The sequence below is a fragment of the Scyliorhinus torazame genome, chromosome 8, assembly GCF_047496885.1.
Source record: "Scyliorhinus torazame isolate Kashiwa2021f chromosome 8, sScyTor2.1, whole genome shotgun sequence".
NCBI lineage: Eukaryota > Metazoa > Chordata > Chondrichthyes > Carcharhiniformes > Scyliorhinidae > Scyliorhinus > Scyliorhinus torazame.
In genome coordinates this window covers 81526517-81544798 of record NC_092714.1, presented here as the reverse complement: position 1 = coordinate 81544798, position 18282 = coordinate 81526517, and the positions used below count along the sequence as shown (strand labels likewise).

Here is an 18282-nt window from a genome sequence, read left to right as displayed (position 1 = left end):
CCTGCTTGACAACTACATTTCAAGAGTGACAGATTGATTGGGAAGTGCTTTGGGATGTCCATGATAAGATACTTTATAAATACAAGTTCTTCACTAAAACTTTCAAATTAATCAATTGTTAAGACTTAGCAGGGAAGTCTCAATGAGAAGTCTACACGTCAAAATTAATTCATATTTTTCTGTATTTTAAGATAATTTCCAGCAAATTTGGTATCATAATATATACAGTACAATACAGTTCAGGCTGACATTGCATTCACTTTGAGGATGTCAGCTAAACTCTTCATCAGATTCAAAAATGAGGAGTTGAAATTGTCTATTCCACTTGTACTCCAGTATGCACTCAGGTTTCTTGCATTTGGCTATAATTTATTTTTGTTATGTTCTCTAATATTCAGCCTCAAATCTTTTCGAGAATGCAATCTTACTAAAAAATGTTAGTAAAATGATCGGAGCACCTTATGAGTTGTGAAATCTCCCCAGACTGGACCAAAAGACCATATATAGTGGTGCATTCTTTCCTGTTCAATTCAATCTATCATTAGTTCAAGATAACATTCCATGGCTGCTCATCTTTGAGCCTTAAGAGCCTGCGTAGTACCTGAAAATGGGCACCGCATGAACCCAATTTCTAACGTTCAGCCTACAAAAGGTTAACAATGACAAGAGCTTATGAAAATAAGCACCAGTAAATGAAATTAAAAAGAATAAATGCTGCAGGAAATAAAACCCTTGAGTAGGTATCAATAGCGTGATTGTTCTTTATAATAATTGCAGTGACATTCCCCTTGCTAGATTTCTTCCTTCTTAGCTGTTGACCATCTGGATTTGAACAGGATGCACGTTCTCTGGCTTCAGTATTTGCTACACTTAAATGAGCTTCAGCGTAGTCTGACAGGTCCATCTGGCTATCATGGTAGCAGCCATCAAAAGCCATGTTTTGTGTCTGAGCCAACCTAAAGGAATCTGAAAACTGAAAAATAAAAGTGCTTTTGTCATTATCACTAGTACAGAGATGACTGCAAAAGATTGATTTACTATTGGGCCCAATTTTAACTCCGTGCTAGTAGGTGGGTTGTGAATGGGTTAAAATTGGGCCCGATATAAAATTCAATAGTTCTTAAAAGCAATCTTCCCATTTGCAAACCCATTTACTGTAATGTAATTCAAGTGGATCTTCAACTATGTAAAATCAAGTTAATACACTTGCAAATAATTTCAGTGTTCTTTAAAATCTGCTTCTTTCTTTCTAGCAATGTAACAATAGACTAACACCCTCTGTGAGGAGGGATTCCTCCTCACCTGCATTTTTAATGGAAGACATTAAGCTGTGACCCCTCGTTCTGCATTCCTGCATGAGAGGAAATATTCTCTCATAGCATCTACATTGTCAAACCCCCCTCAGGATCTTACATGTTGCAATGAAATCATCTCTCTTTCTTCTAAATTCCAATGAGTATACACCCAACCTGCTCAATCTTTTCTCAGAAGACAATCCTTTTATCCCAGGAATCAACCCAGTGAATCTTCTTGGAACTGCTTCATGCCTCCACATTTATATCAAATGTTTTTTGATGCTGCCAGCCATTTCCTTTTCCCCAAAGGGCCTTCAGGAAGACTCAAATATGTCTTAGAAGTAGCCACATCCTTTTAAAGGCCCACAACTTTTAGCAATATGCCCCCCCCCCCTCCCCAAGCCCATATGTGACCTTTACGTTTGTGCAATCCTTTGCCTGTAGCAATATAGAAGTGAGAGTTAACTTATATTATAATTAGACTGATCATGGACATTTCTGTGGGATAAGCATTTTGCCAATCTGACTAATTGTTTGCTACCAACTGCTGTCTGTTCCACACAAACAGCTGAAAAATTAATGCTCATTTCTCTAATTGGAGCAGAAACGCAATTCCTGAAGTAATCTTTTTAAAAAAAATATATTTTATCAAAGTTTTTCGATCAAACAAAAACAAAAATTTCCCATTTTACAACTTTGTAATAATATATACATTGATTGTTTTTTTAAATAAATAATATACTAACTAACGGCAACTGCCAACAACAAAATAAGAAACAACAAAAATAGTAACTAAAATAGTAACTTCGTAAAATCTAATATAATTAACTAATATATAAACACACACATAAAACCCCTGAGGACCCAAATGAGTCCTCCCCCCCCCCCCCCCCCCCTCCCCCTGGGTTGCTGCTGCTACCTTTCATATTTACCCTTATCGCTCTGCGAGATAGTCGAGGAACGGTTGCCACCGCCTGGTGAACCCTTGAGCCGAACCTCTTAGTGCGTACTTTATCCGCTCCAATTTTATGAACCCTGCCATGTCATTTATCCAGGCCTCCATGCCCGGGGGTTTAGCTTCTTTCCACAGAAGTAGAATCCTTCGCCGGGCTACTAGGGACGCAAAGGCCAAAACATCGGCCTCTCTCGCCTCCTGCACTCCCAGCTCATCTGCAACCCCAAATATAACCAACCCCCAGCCTGGTTCGACCCGGATCCCCACCACCGTTGAAATCACTTTTGCCACACCCACCCAGAACCCATGCAATACCGGACAGGACCAAAACATGTGGGTGTGGTTCGCCGGGCTTCCCGCGCATCCCCCGCACCTATCCTCCACTCCAAAAAATCTACTCAGCCTTGCTCCAGTCATATGTGCCCTGTGTAGAACCTTGAATTGTATCAGGCTGAGCCTGGCACACGAGGACGAAGAGTTTACCCTACTTAGGGCCTCTGCCCACAGCCCCTCCTCAATCTCTTCCCCCAGCTCCTCCTCCCATTTTCCCTTCAGCTCCTCTACCATCGTCTCCCCCTGGTCTCTCATTTCCCTAGATATATCTGACATCCTACCATCACCCACCCATGCCCCCAAAATCATTCTGTCCTGGATCTCTTGCGCCGGGAGCTGCGGAAATTCCCTCACCTGTTGCCTCACAAATGCCCTCACTTGCATGTAGCGAAATGCAATTCCAGGTGGCAGCCCATATTTTTCTGTCAGTGCTCCCAGACTCGCGAACGTCCCGTCTAAGAACAAGTCCTTCAATTTCGCAATTCCTGCTCGCTGCCAAGATTTAATTCCCCCATCTATCCTTCCCGGGACGAACCTATGGTTGTTCCTTATCGGGGACCACACTGAGGCACCCGTCACTCCCTTATGTCGTCTCCACTGCCCCCAAATTTTCAGAGTTGCCACCACCACTGGGTTTGTGGTGTATTTTTTCGGGGAGAACGGCAACGGCGCCGTCACCAGTGCTTTTAGGCTAGTTCCCCTACAGGACGCCATCTCCAGTCTTTTCCACGCCGCTCCTTCCCCTTCCCTCATCCACTTACATATCATTGACACGTTGGCGGCCCAATAATAATCACTTAGACTCGGCAGTGCCAGTCCTCCTCTGTCCCTACTGCGCTGCAGGAACCCCCTCTTTACTCTTGGGGTCTTTCCAGCCCACACAAAGCTCATAATACTCTTGTCCACCTTCTTAAAAAAGGCCTTTGTAATCAGTACAGGGAGGCACTGGAACACAAAAAGAAACCTCGGAAGGACCACCATTTTAACCGCCTGCACCCTGCCCACCAATGACAGGGGCGCCATGTCACACCTCCTAAAGTCCTCTTCCATCTGCTCTACCAGTCGTGCCAAGTTAAGCTTATGCAAGGTTCCCCAGTTCCTGGCCACCTGGATCCCTAAATACCGTAAATCCCTTGTTACCCTCCTCAACGGTAAATCGTCTATTCCCCTGCCCTGTTCCCCAGGGTGCATCACAAACAGTTCACTCTTCCCCATATTCAATTTATATCCTGAAAATTCTCCAAACTCCCTGAGTGTCTGCATTATCTCAGGCATCCCCTCCACTGGGTCCGCAACATACAACAACAAATCATCCGTGTATAATGACACCCGATGCTCTTCTCCTCCTCTAAGTACCCCCCTCCACTTCCTAGAGCCCCTCAGCGCTATGGCCAATGGCTCAATTGACAACGCAAACAGTAACGGGGACAGGGGACATCCCTGTCTTGTACCCCTATATAGTCGGAAGTGGTCAGATCGTTGCCTATTTGTAATCACACTTGCCACCGGGGCCCTGTACAGGAGCTGAACCCATCTAATGAACCCCTCTCCAAATCCAAATCTCCTCAGTACTTCCCACAGGTAGTCCCACTCCACTCTATCAAATGCTTTCTCTGCATCCACCGCCACCACTATCTCCGCCTCCCCCTTCGGTGGGGACACCATCATCACCCCCAGTAGCCTCCGTATATTAGCATTCAATTGCCTCCCTTTAACAAACCCCGTTTGATCATCATGCACCACCCCAGGGACACAGTTCTCTATCCTCGTCACCATCACCTTGGCCAAAAGCTTGGCATCTACGTTCAAGAGGGAAATAGGCCTGTATGACCCACACTGCAGCGGGTCTTTGTCTCTTTTCAGGATCAGCGATATCGTCGCCTCCGACATCGTCGGGGGTAGTGTCCCCCTTTCCCTAGCCTCATTAAAGGTTCTCGTCAGAAGTGGGGCCAGCAGGTCCACGTATTTCCTATAGAACTCCACCGGGAACCCATCCGGTCCCGGGGCCTTCCCTGCCTGCATGTTCCCAATTCCTTTTACCACCTCCTCCACCTCAATCTGCGTTCCCAGTCCTGTTATCTCCTGTTCCTCAACCTTCGGGAACTCCAGCTGGTCTAGGAAACGCATCATTCCCTCTTTCCCTTCCGGGGGTTGAGCCTTATATAGCCTCTCGTAAAATACCTTAAACCCCGTTCACCCTCTCCGCTCCCCGTTCCATCTTTCCCTCCTCGTCTCTAACCCCTCCGATCTCTCTCGCCGCCCCCCTCTTCCTAAGTTGTTGGGCCAGCAGCCGGCTCACCTTCTCTCCATATTCATACTGCACTCCCTGTGCCTTCCTCCATTGTGCCTCCGCCTTACCCGTGGTCAACAAGTCAAAGTCCGTGTGCAATCTCAGTCTTTCCCTGTATAGCCCTTCATCTGGAGCCTCCGCATATTGCCTATCCACCTTCAAAATCTCCCTCAAGAATCTCTCCCTTTCTTTACCCTCTTGTTTCCCCTTATGGGCCCTTATGGAGATCAGCTCCCCTCTAACCACCACCTTCAGCGCCTCCCAGACCACTCCCACCTGGACCTCTCCGTCATCATTAATCTCTAGGTACCTTTCAATACATCCCCTCACCCTTACACATACCCCCTCGTCCGCCAACAGTCCCATATCTAATCTCCAGAGTGGGCGCTGTTCCTTTTCCTCTCCTACTTCCAGATCTACCCAATGTGGGGCATGATCTGAAATGGCTATAGCCGAATACTCCGTTCCTGCCACCTTCGGGATCAGCGCTCTTCCCAGGACAAAGAAGTCTATCCGGGAGTACACTTTGTGGACATGGGAGAAGAAGGAAAACTCTTTACTCCTTGGCCTAGTAAATCTCCAGGGATCCACTCCTCCAATCTGCTCCATAAAGCCTTTAAGCACCTTGGCCGCTGCCGGCCTCCTCCCGGTCCTAGATCTGGACCGGTCCAGCCCTGGGTCCAGCACCGTGTTGAAGTCCCCCCCCATTACCAACTTTCCCATCTCCAGGTCCGGGATGCGCCCCAACATACGCTTCATAAAGTTCGCGTCATCCCTGTTCGGGGCATATACATTCACCAGCACCACCGCCTCACCTTGCAGTCTGCCACTCACCATCACGTATCTACCCCCACTGTCCGCCACTATGTTCTTCGCCTCAAACAATACCCGTTTCCCCACCAATATTGCCACCCCTCTATTTTTCGCATCCAAGCCCGAGTGGAATACCTGTCCCACCCATCCTTTCCTGAATCTGACCTGATCCGCCAGTTTCAGCTGCGTCTCCTGAAGCATGACCACGTCTGCCTTTAGCTTCTTTAGGTGCGCAAGTACCCTTGCACTCTTAATCGGCCCATTCAACCCTCTCACGTTCCACGTGATCAACCGGATTGGTTGATGTGTTTTACCCCCCACCCTCGTCGACTAGCCATCCCCTTTTTTTGACCAGCTCCTCACCCGGTTCCCACGCACCCGCTTATCCCCCCGACGGCGCCCTCCCGTCCCGACCATCCCATCCCGTAACAGCTCCCCCTTCCCCTTAGCAGCAGCAACCCAGTTAACCCCCCCCCCCACTAGATCCCTCTCTAGCTTAGTTGCTCCCCCCATATTGCTTCCGGAAGTCAGCAAACTCTGGCTGACCTCGGCTTCCCCCGTTTATCCTTAGCCTCCCATCATGTGAGGCCCCCTCCTTTCTGCGCCCCTTTTTCCCGCCACAATTTCCATAGCGCGGGGACAAAGCCCACGCTTCCCTCTCGGCCCCGCCCCTGATGGCGCAGCTCCCTCTCTCCTTCCCCCTCCCCTTCCCCACCGGCGCCCACATTTCTTTGTGTCCCCCCCTTCGAGGGGAAAGAAAATTTTCCCCCATCTGATTCACAGTCCCTTGCCACCACCTCACTACTTCATTTCAAACACTCTTTCTCCAATCTAGTCCAACTTCTCCTCTTCAATAAATGTCCACGCCTCTTCTGCCGTCTCGAAGTAGTGGTGTTTACCCTGGTGTGTAACCCACAGTCTTGCCGGCTGCAACATTCCAAACTTCACTTTCCTCTTGTGGAGCACCGCCTTGGCCCGATTGAAATTCGCCCTCCTTCTCGCCACCTCCGCACTCCAATCCTGATACACGCGGATCACCGCGTTCTCCCACCTGCTGCTCTGTGTCTTTTTCGCCCATCTCAGGACCATCTCCCTGTCCTTGTAGCGGTGGAACCTCACCACTATTGCTCGAGGTATTTCTCCTGCCTTTGGTCTTCTCACGAGGACTCGATACGCTCCCTCCACTTCCAGGGGGCCCGTCGGGGCCTCAGCTCCCATTAAGGTATGGAGCATCGTGCTCACATACGCCCCAACGTCTGCTCCCTCTGCCCCTTCGGGAAGACCCAAGATTCTTAAGTTCTTCCTCCTCAAGCTATTTTCCAGGGCTTCCAGTCTCTCCATACACCTCTTATGCAGTGCCTCGTGCGTCTCTGTCTTCACCACCAAGCCCTGTATCTCGTCCTCATTTTCGGCAGCTTTTGCCTTCACTCCACGGAGCTCCATCTCTTGGGTCTTCTGCGCCTCCTTTAACCCCTCAATCGCCTGCAGCATCGGCGCCAGCACCTCCTTCTTGAGCTCCTCCACACATCGCTGGAGGACCTCCTGCTGTTCCAGGCCCCATAACAACTGGCCTCCCTCCGCCGCCATCTTGCTTCTCACTTCCCTTCTTTGCCGCTGCTCCAGAGGATCCTCCGCAATCTGGCCACTATTATCTCTTCTGTCCATTCACATCCGGGGGGACTCCCTTCTATGTCGCCTCACAGTGGGTTTAGCCTTCGAAAATTGCCGTTGGGGCTCCGGTAAAGAGCCCAAAAGTCCGTTATAACGGGAGGTGCCGAAATGTGCGACTTAGCTGGTCACCGCCGCACCCGGAACTCTTCCTGAAGTAATCTTTATGTGTCATTAAATGGGGGTGAATTTCTGTCAAGCTTCTGACAATTAACTTATCATCAGCAGGTGGACTGTCACAGGAATCAACATGAAGCCACAGTAGAACAATGAACAAAGAACAATACAGCACAGGAACAGGCCCTTCACCCCTCCAAGCATGTACCAGTCACCCCTCAACTTCCATCTTTTTATGGGCGGCACGGTAGCATAGTGGTTAACACTACTGCTTCACAGCACCAGGGTCCCAGGTTCAATTCCCGGCTTGGGTCACTGTCTGTGCGGAGTCTGCACATCCTCCCCGTGTGTGCGTGGGTTTCCTCCGGGTGCTCCGGTTTCCTCCCACAAGTCCCGAAAGACGTGCTGTTATGTAATTTGGACATTCTGAATTCTCCCTCGGTGTACCCTAATAGGTGCCGGAATGTGGCAACTAGGGGCTTTTCACAGTAACTTCATTGCAGTGTTAATATAAGCCTACTTGTGAAAATAAAGATTATTATTATTATTATTATTAATGAAAGCAGTCCAAGTCTATTCTCTGACCATAATTGGGCGCAATATTCCAAATGCGGCATTACCAAGGGTCTATACAACTGCAGCATGCCTTGCCCCATCCAATGAGGGCAAGCATTCCATATGCTTTCCTGACTACCTTGTCCACTTGTGGTGCCTCTTTCAAAGATCTGTGGACCTGCTCACCCAGATCTCTCTGATTTTCTATATTCCCAAGAGTTTTGCCATCTACGGTATATTTCCCCGCTATGTTAGACCAATCAAAATGCATTACCTCACATTTGTCTGGATTAAACTCCATTTGCCATTTCTCTGCCCAAATCTCCAACCTATCTATGTCCTGCTGTATCCTCTGACAATCCTCAACACTATCTGCCACTCCACCAACCTTGGCGTCATCCGTGAACTTACTCATCAGACCAGTCACACTTTCCTCCAAATTGTTTATGTGTAATACAAACAACGCAGGCCCCAGCACAGATCCCTGTGGAACATCACTCGTCACAACCTTCCATTCAGAAAAACACCCTTCTACTGCTACCCTTCCGAGCCAGTTCTGTATCCATTTTACCACCTCACCTCTGATCCAGTGTGACTTCACCTTTTGTCCCAGTCTGCAATGAGGCACCTTGTCAAAGGCTTTATTGAAGTCCATGTAAACAACATCCACCGCCTTCCCTTCATCAATCGCCTTTGGCACTTCCTCAAAAAACTCGATAAAGTTAGTGAGGCACGACCTCCCCTTCACAAAGCCATGCTGTCTATTGCTAATGAGTCCATTTGTTTTCAAATGGGTATAAATCCTGTCCCTGAGAATTCTCTCCAATAATTTCCTTACTACCGACATGAGGCTCACTGGCCTATAGTTTCCAGGAGTATCCCATCTACCTTTCTTAAACAGCGGTACCACGTTAGCTATTCTCCAGTCCTCTGGGATCTCACCTGTAGCCAATGAGGATATAAAGATGTCAGTCAAGGCCCCAGCAATTTACTCCCTTGCTTCCCTCAGTATTCTGGGGTAAGTCCCATCCGGCCCAGGAGATTTATCTACCTTAATATCTTTTAAAAGACCCAATACCTCCTCCTTTTTAATGTCACATGACCCAGGCTGTCCACCCTACCTAAGAATCATCTTCCACAAAGTCCTTTTCTTTGGTGAATACTGATGCAAAGTATTCATTTAATACCTCGCCCTATTCCTCTGGCTCAACACATCAATTCCCCTCACTGTCGTCCTTAAATGATCCAATCCTTTTCCTGGCCACCCTCTTGCTTTTTACATATGAATAAAAAGCTTTGGGATTCACCTTAATCCTACTTGCCAAGGACTTTTCATGACCCCTCCTAGCCCTCCTAATGTCCCGCTTAAGTTCCTTCCTATTTTCTTTACACTCCTCAAGGGTTTCGACTGTCCCCACTCTTCTAGACCATACAAATGTCTCCTTTTTCTTTTTGACGAGGTTCACAATATCCCTCGTTATCCAAGTATTAAAGAACTCTGCATAAATTCATCCCACGATGAATTTCATATGCCATATAGTTGAAACAGTAAAACGTTCATAATTTTATTATTCATTGGCCAGCTTCCGGGACGGAGAATCCTGCTGCCGGCGGGGGCGCACCGCACCAGAAAGCAGGTGCAGCGGGATGGAGAATCCCGCCCAATGTCTTTTCAAGGTCATGCTCTTACTGCTTTTCTTTTCCTTTTCTCCTGTGACACTGGCTAATCTTAATTGATTCAGTTCTGCAGCTTGAGAAATTCTGCGTTCAGTGTTGCTTTTGGCTGGTTTATCCATTAACACCAGCACTGAATGCAGCCTTTCTGAGAGAACAAGGTGAAATTGGTTAAAGAAGAAATAAGTTACTTCAATTGTATTAAATTATATTAGCTGTAAGATGATATATTAATGATGTTTCTCGTTTGAATGCAAATGAGGACTTAATTTACAAGAGTGGGGGAAATCTGTTGGATTTTATAGGATAAAATTGGTTTCCGGTGTAAATATCAATTTTGAATGGAATGTGCAGAGCTCCATCAGTTTTTGCATTTTGTTGTGAATGTGAATTGTTTCGACCGGGATAGGAGGAGTGCGTAACTCATCTAGTTCCACTACTCCGCAGGTTACGCCATTAGCTTGAAAGTTTATTTCGCTCATCAAAATAGCCAATTGTTTACCTTTGCTACTGTTAGACCCAGAATAAAAGAGACTTTAACCAGGCTTCTTTCAATAAATTCAGAATGATTCGTTTATTATAAAATAAAACTTAAAAAATAAACATGTTGCAAGAACTGGTCAACACACAATTGTACTCTGGAAGTATAACTATCCATCCCGTTTAAAAAATATCCCATGTGCACACACAAACAAACAAAGGACAAACAGATAGGGTCCCTGCAGAGATGGGCTTTGGAGGATAAGCTCTGTAAAATGAAGGATGAAGTTTCCAGGGTTTCAATGCTGTTGATCTGGAGCTCCCTTATGTGAAGTAGATGTTTTCCAGTAGATGTCAGGAGATTCTCACTAATCGAGCTTCAGTGTGGAGAATAATATAGAGTCAGATCAATTCTTCTTGTCTCAGATTTGCAGGTTTCCAAATGCAGAAAAATTATTGTCAGATGAGGATTTTCTGGCTGCAGGTTGATAATCACTCATGCAATTTCAGGAAATGCAGGGAGATACCGAGTTAGGGCTGCCTTCCTTCTTGGTTTATTCCCCAAAACTGAGTTATAAACAATATGTTCAAAACTTAAAGCTCCTCTGTCAGGTGATCAAATCATTAGACTTTGCCTTTGAACCAGTTTCTCCCCATCACTTAAAATAATTGCAACTCAACAAACCGTTCTTCCTCCCTCCACAAATATCGTGCTGATCAGGTAGCAAAGTCATGTGATTTCCTGGAAAAGACATGCTTGTTGATACTCCAAGATGAACTTGTGATCCTCTTTAAAATAAAATCCAAGTGCCCAAATAATAAAAAAATCCAGTGTCCTTCCAAGATTAAAATAAAAATACAGTTCGTAAAGATACGTGACTGCATTTTATTCTTCCCCACAGGTGGGTTTTTAAGTTAGAGGGATGGGGGGGGGGGTGAAATTTCAGGGACTGGACTCTCTCCGGGTTCCTGCCTGGCCAATCACACAGTGATTTTATGCTGGGGGCGGGCAAGGCCTCAGGTGGGAAGCCCACCCTTGCCCTTGTTGAAGCCGTCAAGTGGCCAATTAATGGCCCTTTAAAGGTCTTTTCCCACCCAGTCTCAACTTTTAGACTGGTGAGAACATTGAACCTCTGAAAGAATCAAAGTTAGATCTCGGGCAGGAAGTGGGTGGCAGGGGAAGTGTCTCCATCAGAAGCACCCTTCTTACTGAGGCATCCGAATATTAAGGCCCGGTGACCTCCAGACCTCCCTCCCACGTTTGCACCTCCCTCAAGACCTAGATTTCCCCCATGTTTAACCCCCAAGCACTCCCACCACCATTGAACCCCTGACACTTACCTTGTCCTCTGGCTCCAGATCTATCACTAAGATGGGTTGGAATAGTTCCTCTTCTGTCCATTACAGCATTGTCACTGCAGGCCAGCCAGTCAGATTGGTCAGCAGCTCTCTAAGGCAGAACTTCGTCCCAAATAAGGGGCGGAAGTCCTGTCTGCAGCTAATCAATGCTCATAGGAGCATAAATTGGCTGCGGACAGTCAGGAGAATTGATGGTGGGAGATTAGCCCCAGCCATCTGAAAAATGCAGGCCATGGTTTTCTCAACATGATGTTGCCGTTGTGAGAGTGCTATTGTCATATGTCCAAATTGTTATGGTCGCAATTCCGACATATTGAATATACATACGTATAAGGAAAAGCTCTTTACATAATTTATAAAGTAGACCTTCAAAGAATCTCTCAATCTCTATTTTGTATACACATGTTTTGAAAATAACAATGTTAGTCATCTTACCTTCTCTCTCTGCTTCATTTTTTTCCTTTCTTCAATAGTGGTTAGATAGTTCACAGCCGCATATTCAATTATAGAAAGGAATACAAAGAGAAAGCTGACCCAGAGGTAGATATCCACAGCTTTAACGTAAGATACTCGAGGCATAGATGCATTCACTCCAGTTATAATTGTTGACATTGTCAGAATAATTGTTATTCCTTTCAGTGGATAAGAAATAAATAGATGTAAGTATTGTTGATGGTATGAGACAGACAACAGTTAAAATAACTTGATCCCTTCATTCTAATCTGGATCAAGATGAGAGATTGGGTGGATCACCCATCTGTAGCCAGAATCCTCAATTCTATTGGGATTTTGCTCCTTTTTCGACAAGCCATCGTGTGAGCCGATAAACAATTCTAAGCACTGTTACCAGCAGCAGCTTAGAAGCAATCCAGCCCTGAATCCCGAGTGACCAACACGAGTGGTATTGGAAATATAAAATCTCGACAGTTCAACCACAAACCTTTAGGGATCCAACATAGGGTGGATGTAGGGAAGTTGTTTCCATTAACAGGGGAGACTAGGACCCGGGGGCACAGCCTTAGAATAAAAGGGAGTCACTTTAGAACAGAGATGAGGAGAAATTTCTTCAGCCAGAGAGTGGTGGGTCTGTGGAATTCATTGCCACAGAGGGCGGTGGAGGCCGGGACGTTGAGTGTCTTTAAGACAGAAGTTGATAAATTCTTGATTTCTCAAGGAATTAAGGGCTATGGAGAGAGAGCGGGTAAATGGAGTTGAAATCAGCCATGATTGAATGGTGGAGTGGACTCGATGGGCCGAACGGCCTTACTTCCACTCCTATGTCTTATGGTCTTATAAAGTATAACATTTTCAGAAAGCATTTTAATGGGCTTTTGCAAAAGGAGTGCACTGAGCCAAACTAAACTTATCACATGGAGTTAACTTGAATGCAGGCAGTTCAGAATTATGCACTAATATCAAAGGTTTGGTTTGGATAAAAAAGCAATGAATTGCCTAATGCTACCAAAATTCACAAGATTTTGCATTGATGTTACCAATGGGAACTTACACCCAAATTTCCTGCAGCGCATATGTAACAGAATAAGTGACACAAGAGCAGTGTCAACAGTAAAGAGTGGACTGCTTACTTCTGCTTTGAGGCCTCACCCTCACAGAGCTCTTGCCTCCACTGCTCCTCTTCCTCTTCCCTGACTATGCAGTACAGGAATATGGCCATTGGGAAAACCATTCCAGATGCAAGATCCTTCTCAGCATTGGGGAGCAGGGTGGTGGAAGGAGCACAAATGCAAAAAGGCTTTGTGTCACTGAGAGCACTTTGATTAAAAATAGTGCAGATCTCAGCAATATAAAATTAAATCACAAATAAAATGGCTACCAAACTCCAGAAATATCAGTTACACCATATCCACCGACCTTGGGCATGTTGCACCTAAACATACACGTGTAAATCTACACTAACGCAATACCAGCATAAATGTAGGAAATTTAATGATCTGTTCTTTTGCATGGAACAGAGCTAAATAAAAGGAGCAGAGTTTCAGGGAATGTGTCACAAAAGTGGCACAAAAGATTCAGGGAACTCATAAATATCTCTTTATTTCTAAGACCCCCTAAATATATCATGATCCCTATTCTAGAGGTAAATCTCCAACATGAAACTAATTTGAAACCAGCTAACTATAGGGAGTAGATTTGATCCAGTTTCTGGTGTAAGCATACAGCACAAAACTGTTGATAATTTGCTACTAACTGGCACTAAATTGTCCGTCCCATTAATTGTGATAGTGGGAAAATTGATACCAACACTGTTGGACGTCCCCCTGTAAGGTTTAAGTCGGGGCTCAATATTATGCTTTTCAATCTAAGAGTACTTCATGCTGACATTGCTAATTTTTCTAACCCTCACTTTGATATACACAAGAAGAACATAGAGAAAACAAAAATAAGTTACCCAATGAAACCCGAGCTGGGACTGCTCTTCTGTCAATCCAGAAGGAAACCCAAGATAGCATGACCATTAACATGGTTGGAAAGTAGGTTTGTAAAAGAAAAAAGAATATGTGCCTCCTTAGGATGAAATTAATAAACAATCTGTTGTACCAACCTGAGGAGAAAAGAAAAGTTACAATTTTGGTAAAATTTCCTCTCATGGCCCATCAGGACCAATCTTCCACCTCAACCGCACTCTGCCATCCTATCCAGATATCTCTCAATTCTCTTAGTACCCAAAAATCTATTGATTTCAGTTTTCAGTATGTTCAGGGGTGAGCAGCCAGAATAGAAAATTCCAAAGATTCATAACCCTCTGAGTGAAGAAATTTCTCTTTGTCTCAAATTAAAATGTTGGCTCCTTGACCTAAGATGATAGAGGAAACAACGTCTAGGCTGTCAAGTTTTCTTGGAATTAAACATTTTTTTTTCAATGAGATCACTTCTCATTCTAAATTTCAGAGAGTACAGGGCCATTCTAATCAATCCTTCCCCAAAGGACAGCCCTCTCATTGCAGGGATCACTCCAGTGAACCTATATTGCACCCTTTCCAAGACAATTATTTTCTTCTTAGATAAGGAGATCAAAATGATTCACAGAAACCACCAGACATTGATTCATCAAAGCCTTATATAAATTGTAGCATGACTTCCTTACTCTCATACTCTAACATCTTTGCAATAAAGGCTAACATAACATTCATCTTCCTAATTCTGGTTATCCCCGCATGTTAACTTGGTGTGATTTGTGCACAAGGATTCTCATATCTCCCTGAATATCAATACTTACTAGCTCCTTGCCTTTTGTAACACATTCTGTTTTCTATTTTTCCCACCAAAGTGAATCATTCCACATATCCCCTTTATCCTCCATCTGTCACCCTCTTGCCCAATCACTTAACCAGTCCCTTTGCAGCCTCTTTTCATTCTACTCCCAACTTACTCTCCCAAATAGCTTTGTATCATTAGTAAACTTAATATATTACACTTGATCACTTTGTCTAATTTGTTCTTATAGATTGTAAACAGCTGAGGCTCAATTACAGGAAGCAAAAGTCATTTCAAGTGATCCATGTATTGTTGGATATTAGAAATAAGGTATAGATTTAAGTGAGTTTAATTTAGTTTGTGTGTCAAAAAGGGTTAAAACCCCAGTTAGATTCAGGTAACAGTAAGAAGTCTTACAACACCAGTTTGAAATCCAACAGGTTTGTTTCGAATCACTAACTTTCGGAGCGCAGCTCCTTCCTCAGGTGAATGAGGAAGGAGCTGCGCTCCGAAAGCTAGTGATTCGAAACAAACCTGTTGGACTTTAACTTGGTGTTGTAAGACATCTTACTGTGCCCACCCAAGTCCAACGCCGGCATCTCCACATCATGGTTTCTCCTTAAGACTGTGCCATCATCAGTAATGATTAGATACAATTGAGGACCTGCTTGTCGTAGTACCTTCGCATACTTTGGCCATCCATTCCCAATTGAATCTTCCAGTCTAACTTTGTCATCTGGTTGCAATGGGTTGGAGTCTTTTTGCTGTGGTTTTTTGTCGGCATCGCCACATCAGATTCAGGTAAAACAAAGGTGTTTGAATGTACGGGGCTTTTTGTTTCCTTTCAAATGGGGCCTGTATTGTGTTTAGAGTTTACAATGTGAAAAGCAAAATGAGCTTAGAGAAGAACTAACTGTTGCTTAGCAATCAGGGGCCACCTTTAAATGAGAAAGACCATTTGAGTTTAGTTTTAGCTGGATCCGAAGCAGTTGGAGCTTAGCAGCTGGAGAGGAAAAAGCTTTCATAGTTCTGTCAGAAGCAGGACGATTGGAGTAATGGGAAGAAAGCAAATCCCAGAAACTAAAGGACGCTAAGTCCTAGAAACCAGGGAATTAAAAGAGACTTTCCAGGAAGATTGAAATCAAAAGGACAAAGGGGATTGGAATGTGAACAAGGTACTATTAATTGAAGTTAAAGACAGCTAAAAATGCAGACCTGGTGAAGTTGACTAGCGAGAAGCCAACTGTCTGATGAATCTTAAGATTGGTGACCTTAGTACAACCTTTGAAGCTGTAATGTTCTATTGACATGGTGTGGTACCTGAGAAATTATGTGGAAGCATGAATGCACATGGCAACTCAAGACAGAGGGATACTGAAAGGACAGCTGGAGATCCTGGAATTGGATCCTTGCTGAAAACAGCTCAGGAAAACATTGTTTGGAAGATTCTAAGGCGTGACTTTTCTTGGGGAAACACATGTATCACGCCAGAGTCCAGTAAGGCCAGTTGGCTCACAATGTGATAATCATCTGAAGGGGTTCGATTGGGTGGCACCTGCCACTTGATTTCAGAGTGGGTGTGTCTAACCATAGTTGGCCTATTGGTTTACAGGGGCTGGGTATTTACTGAAAACATTATAACATAAGATATATTTTGTGAATGTGTTATTCTTAAAATCTGTATACATTTGTGAAAAGATAGGTGGGGTGAAGGACTATGGTATTATAGTCAAATTTTTCATGTTTAATACATGTTATTTTTCTGTTGTTAAAAGATAATTGTCAGTCCTGTTCATCCACATTTTCATAAGGATAGTAAACATTACGGTCTTTTTAGCCAGTGTTCTATTCTGGGACCTTCGCATTCAGGAGTAACATCAATTGGGATTGTAACACTGTCTGTTAACCAATGAATGAAATGAAAATCGCTTATTGTCACAAGTAGGCTTCAATGAAGTTACTGTGAAAAGCCTCTAGTCGCCACATTCCATCGCCTGTTTGGGGGGGCTGGTACGGGAATCGAACCGTGCTGCTGGCCTGCCTTGGTCTGCTTTAAAAGCCAGCGATTTAGCAACAATCCATGCTAGTATATTACCACCAATGTCACGAGCTCTAGGGTGCATACCAGCCATGCTGCGTCCGAAAAGTAGTGTGCCATGGCGAAAAGAGGCCGGTAAATGACGGGAGACCCCGCTCCAGGGATCTACCCAGTTCGCCATGCCTCGCGAAATCTAACGTGATCTTGCGAGATGTCACGATGTAAAGCTCGCCCATTGTGGGTGGGCTGATGTTTTGGCAAATCTGCATACCAGAGCGAGACAGCTAGTCTCACTCTAATATGCAGTTCTCTGACGTAACCAAGGCGTTGGGATATATCGCCTTTGCCTTGGAGACCTCAGGCAAGTGCCGTTCAGCACTAGCCCCCACAAATGGGGACCAGGCAGAATGGCGCTCGTCGTGTTCTCCCAGGGGATTGGAGGCCCCCATGTTCATGCCCTCTGGGTAGGGAGGTTCCCTGGCACTGCTGGTGCCACCTGGGCACCCTGGCACTGCCAGACTCACACCCTGACAGTGCTAGCCTGGCACCCTGGCAGTGCCACCTGGGTGCCAGCCTGGCACTGCCATGGTGTCCAGGTGGTACTGCCAGTTGGAAGGGGACTCCCTTACAATGAGCTGGGGCTTTGGGGAGAGCTCAGGAGTCACGTCGGGGGCTTGAGAGATCGAGACACCATTTAAAAATGGCATCCTGATCTTTCCCCGCACTGAGGAGTTTCAGCAAGCGGGGTTCCTCAGTGCAGGAGGTGCGGCCTTGGCAGCGCATTCCCGACTGAGGCCCCGTATCTAACTGGAGTCATGTTCGATAGCATTGTGTGTCTCGGCGCCACGAGCATCAGGAAACACACGGCTAAATGCGCTCACGATGCAACATCGTTCCCATTTGGTTAAATCGTGCCTCTAATCTGTCTTGTTTCACATCTAATTGAATGCTTTCTGAAAACCCAAATATACTATATACACTGGTTCCTTTTTATCAGGACTATTGAACTCCAATGTCCCTGGGATTCTGCTATTAGCCCACCTGAGACTCCTCTGGTGACAAGACACTGCACTACTACTGGACAATCTGGGGTCTCTGGTGTCCCTGCTTGTCAGTCACCAAAGATAACCCTAATTTTTTAGAAGCTATTTCCTGCACTCCTGATTGAACTCCAATGTTCCTCTGGCTTTTCGACATTATTCTGCTGTGTGTTAAATGCCAAGAAAATTGTCACTTCTAAAGTGTGCTCCACTGTTTGCTGGGATTTATGTTTGTGCTGCATTAATTCCCACAGTGAAGTCTCATTGTAATACTAATTCATGTGTCGGGGTTTGCTGCTATACCCAGTTCCTGGGCCAAGCTACAACGTCTCAATTATCTTCGGAGCTATTCTTCAATCTTATACTAGTTCTTGGGCCAAACTCTTCTCCAAAGTTCGTGAACTTCACTCTTCTCCTCTACTGGCTTCCGAGATCAAATTCCACTTAAC

General features: G+C 45.3%; 1 protein-coding gene across 1 annotated transcript in view; it reads right to left on the bottom strand.

Annotated features, from left to right (window-relative positions):
• Window positions 1-205: 205 nt before the first annotated feature.
• The window catches only part of LOC140427978 (gamma-aminobutyric acid receptor subunit rho-3-like), a 46702-nt gene continuing 28625 nt past the window's right edge, over window positions 206-18282 (bottom strand). The window contains exons 7-9 of the mRNA XM_072513896.1: window positions 13950-14102; window positions 11975-12171; window positions 206-973 (exon numbers count right to left, since the gene is read on the bottom strand). Of these exons, the coding sequence (XP_072369997.1) occupies window positions 671-973; window positions 11975-12171; window positions 13950-14102 (653 nt within the window). The 3' untranslated portion in view covers window positions 206-670. The remainder of the gene's footprint in view (window positions 974-11974; window positions 12172-13949; window positions 14103-18282) is intronic.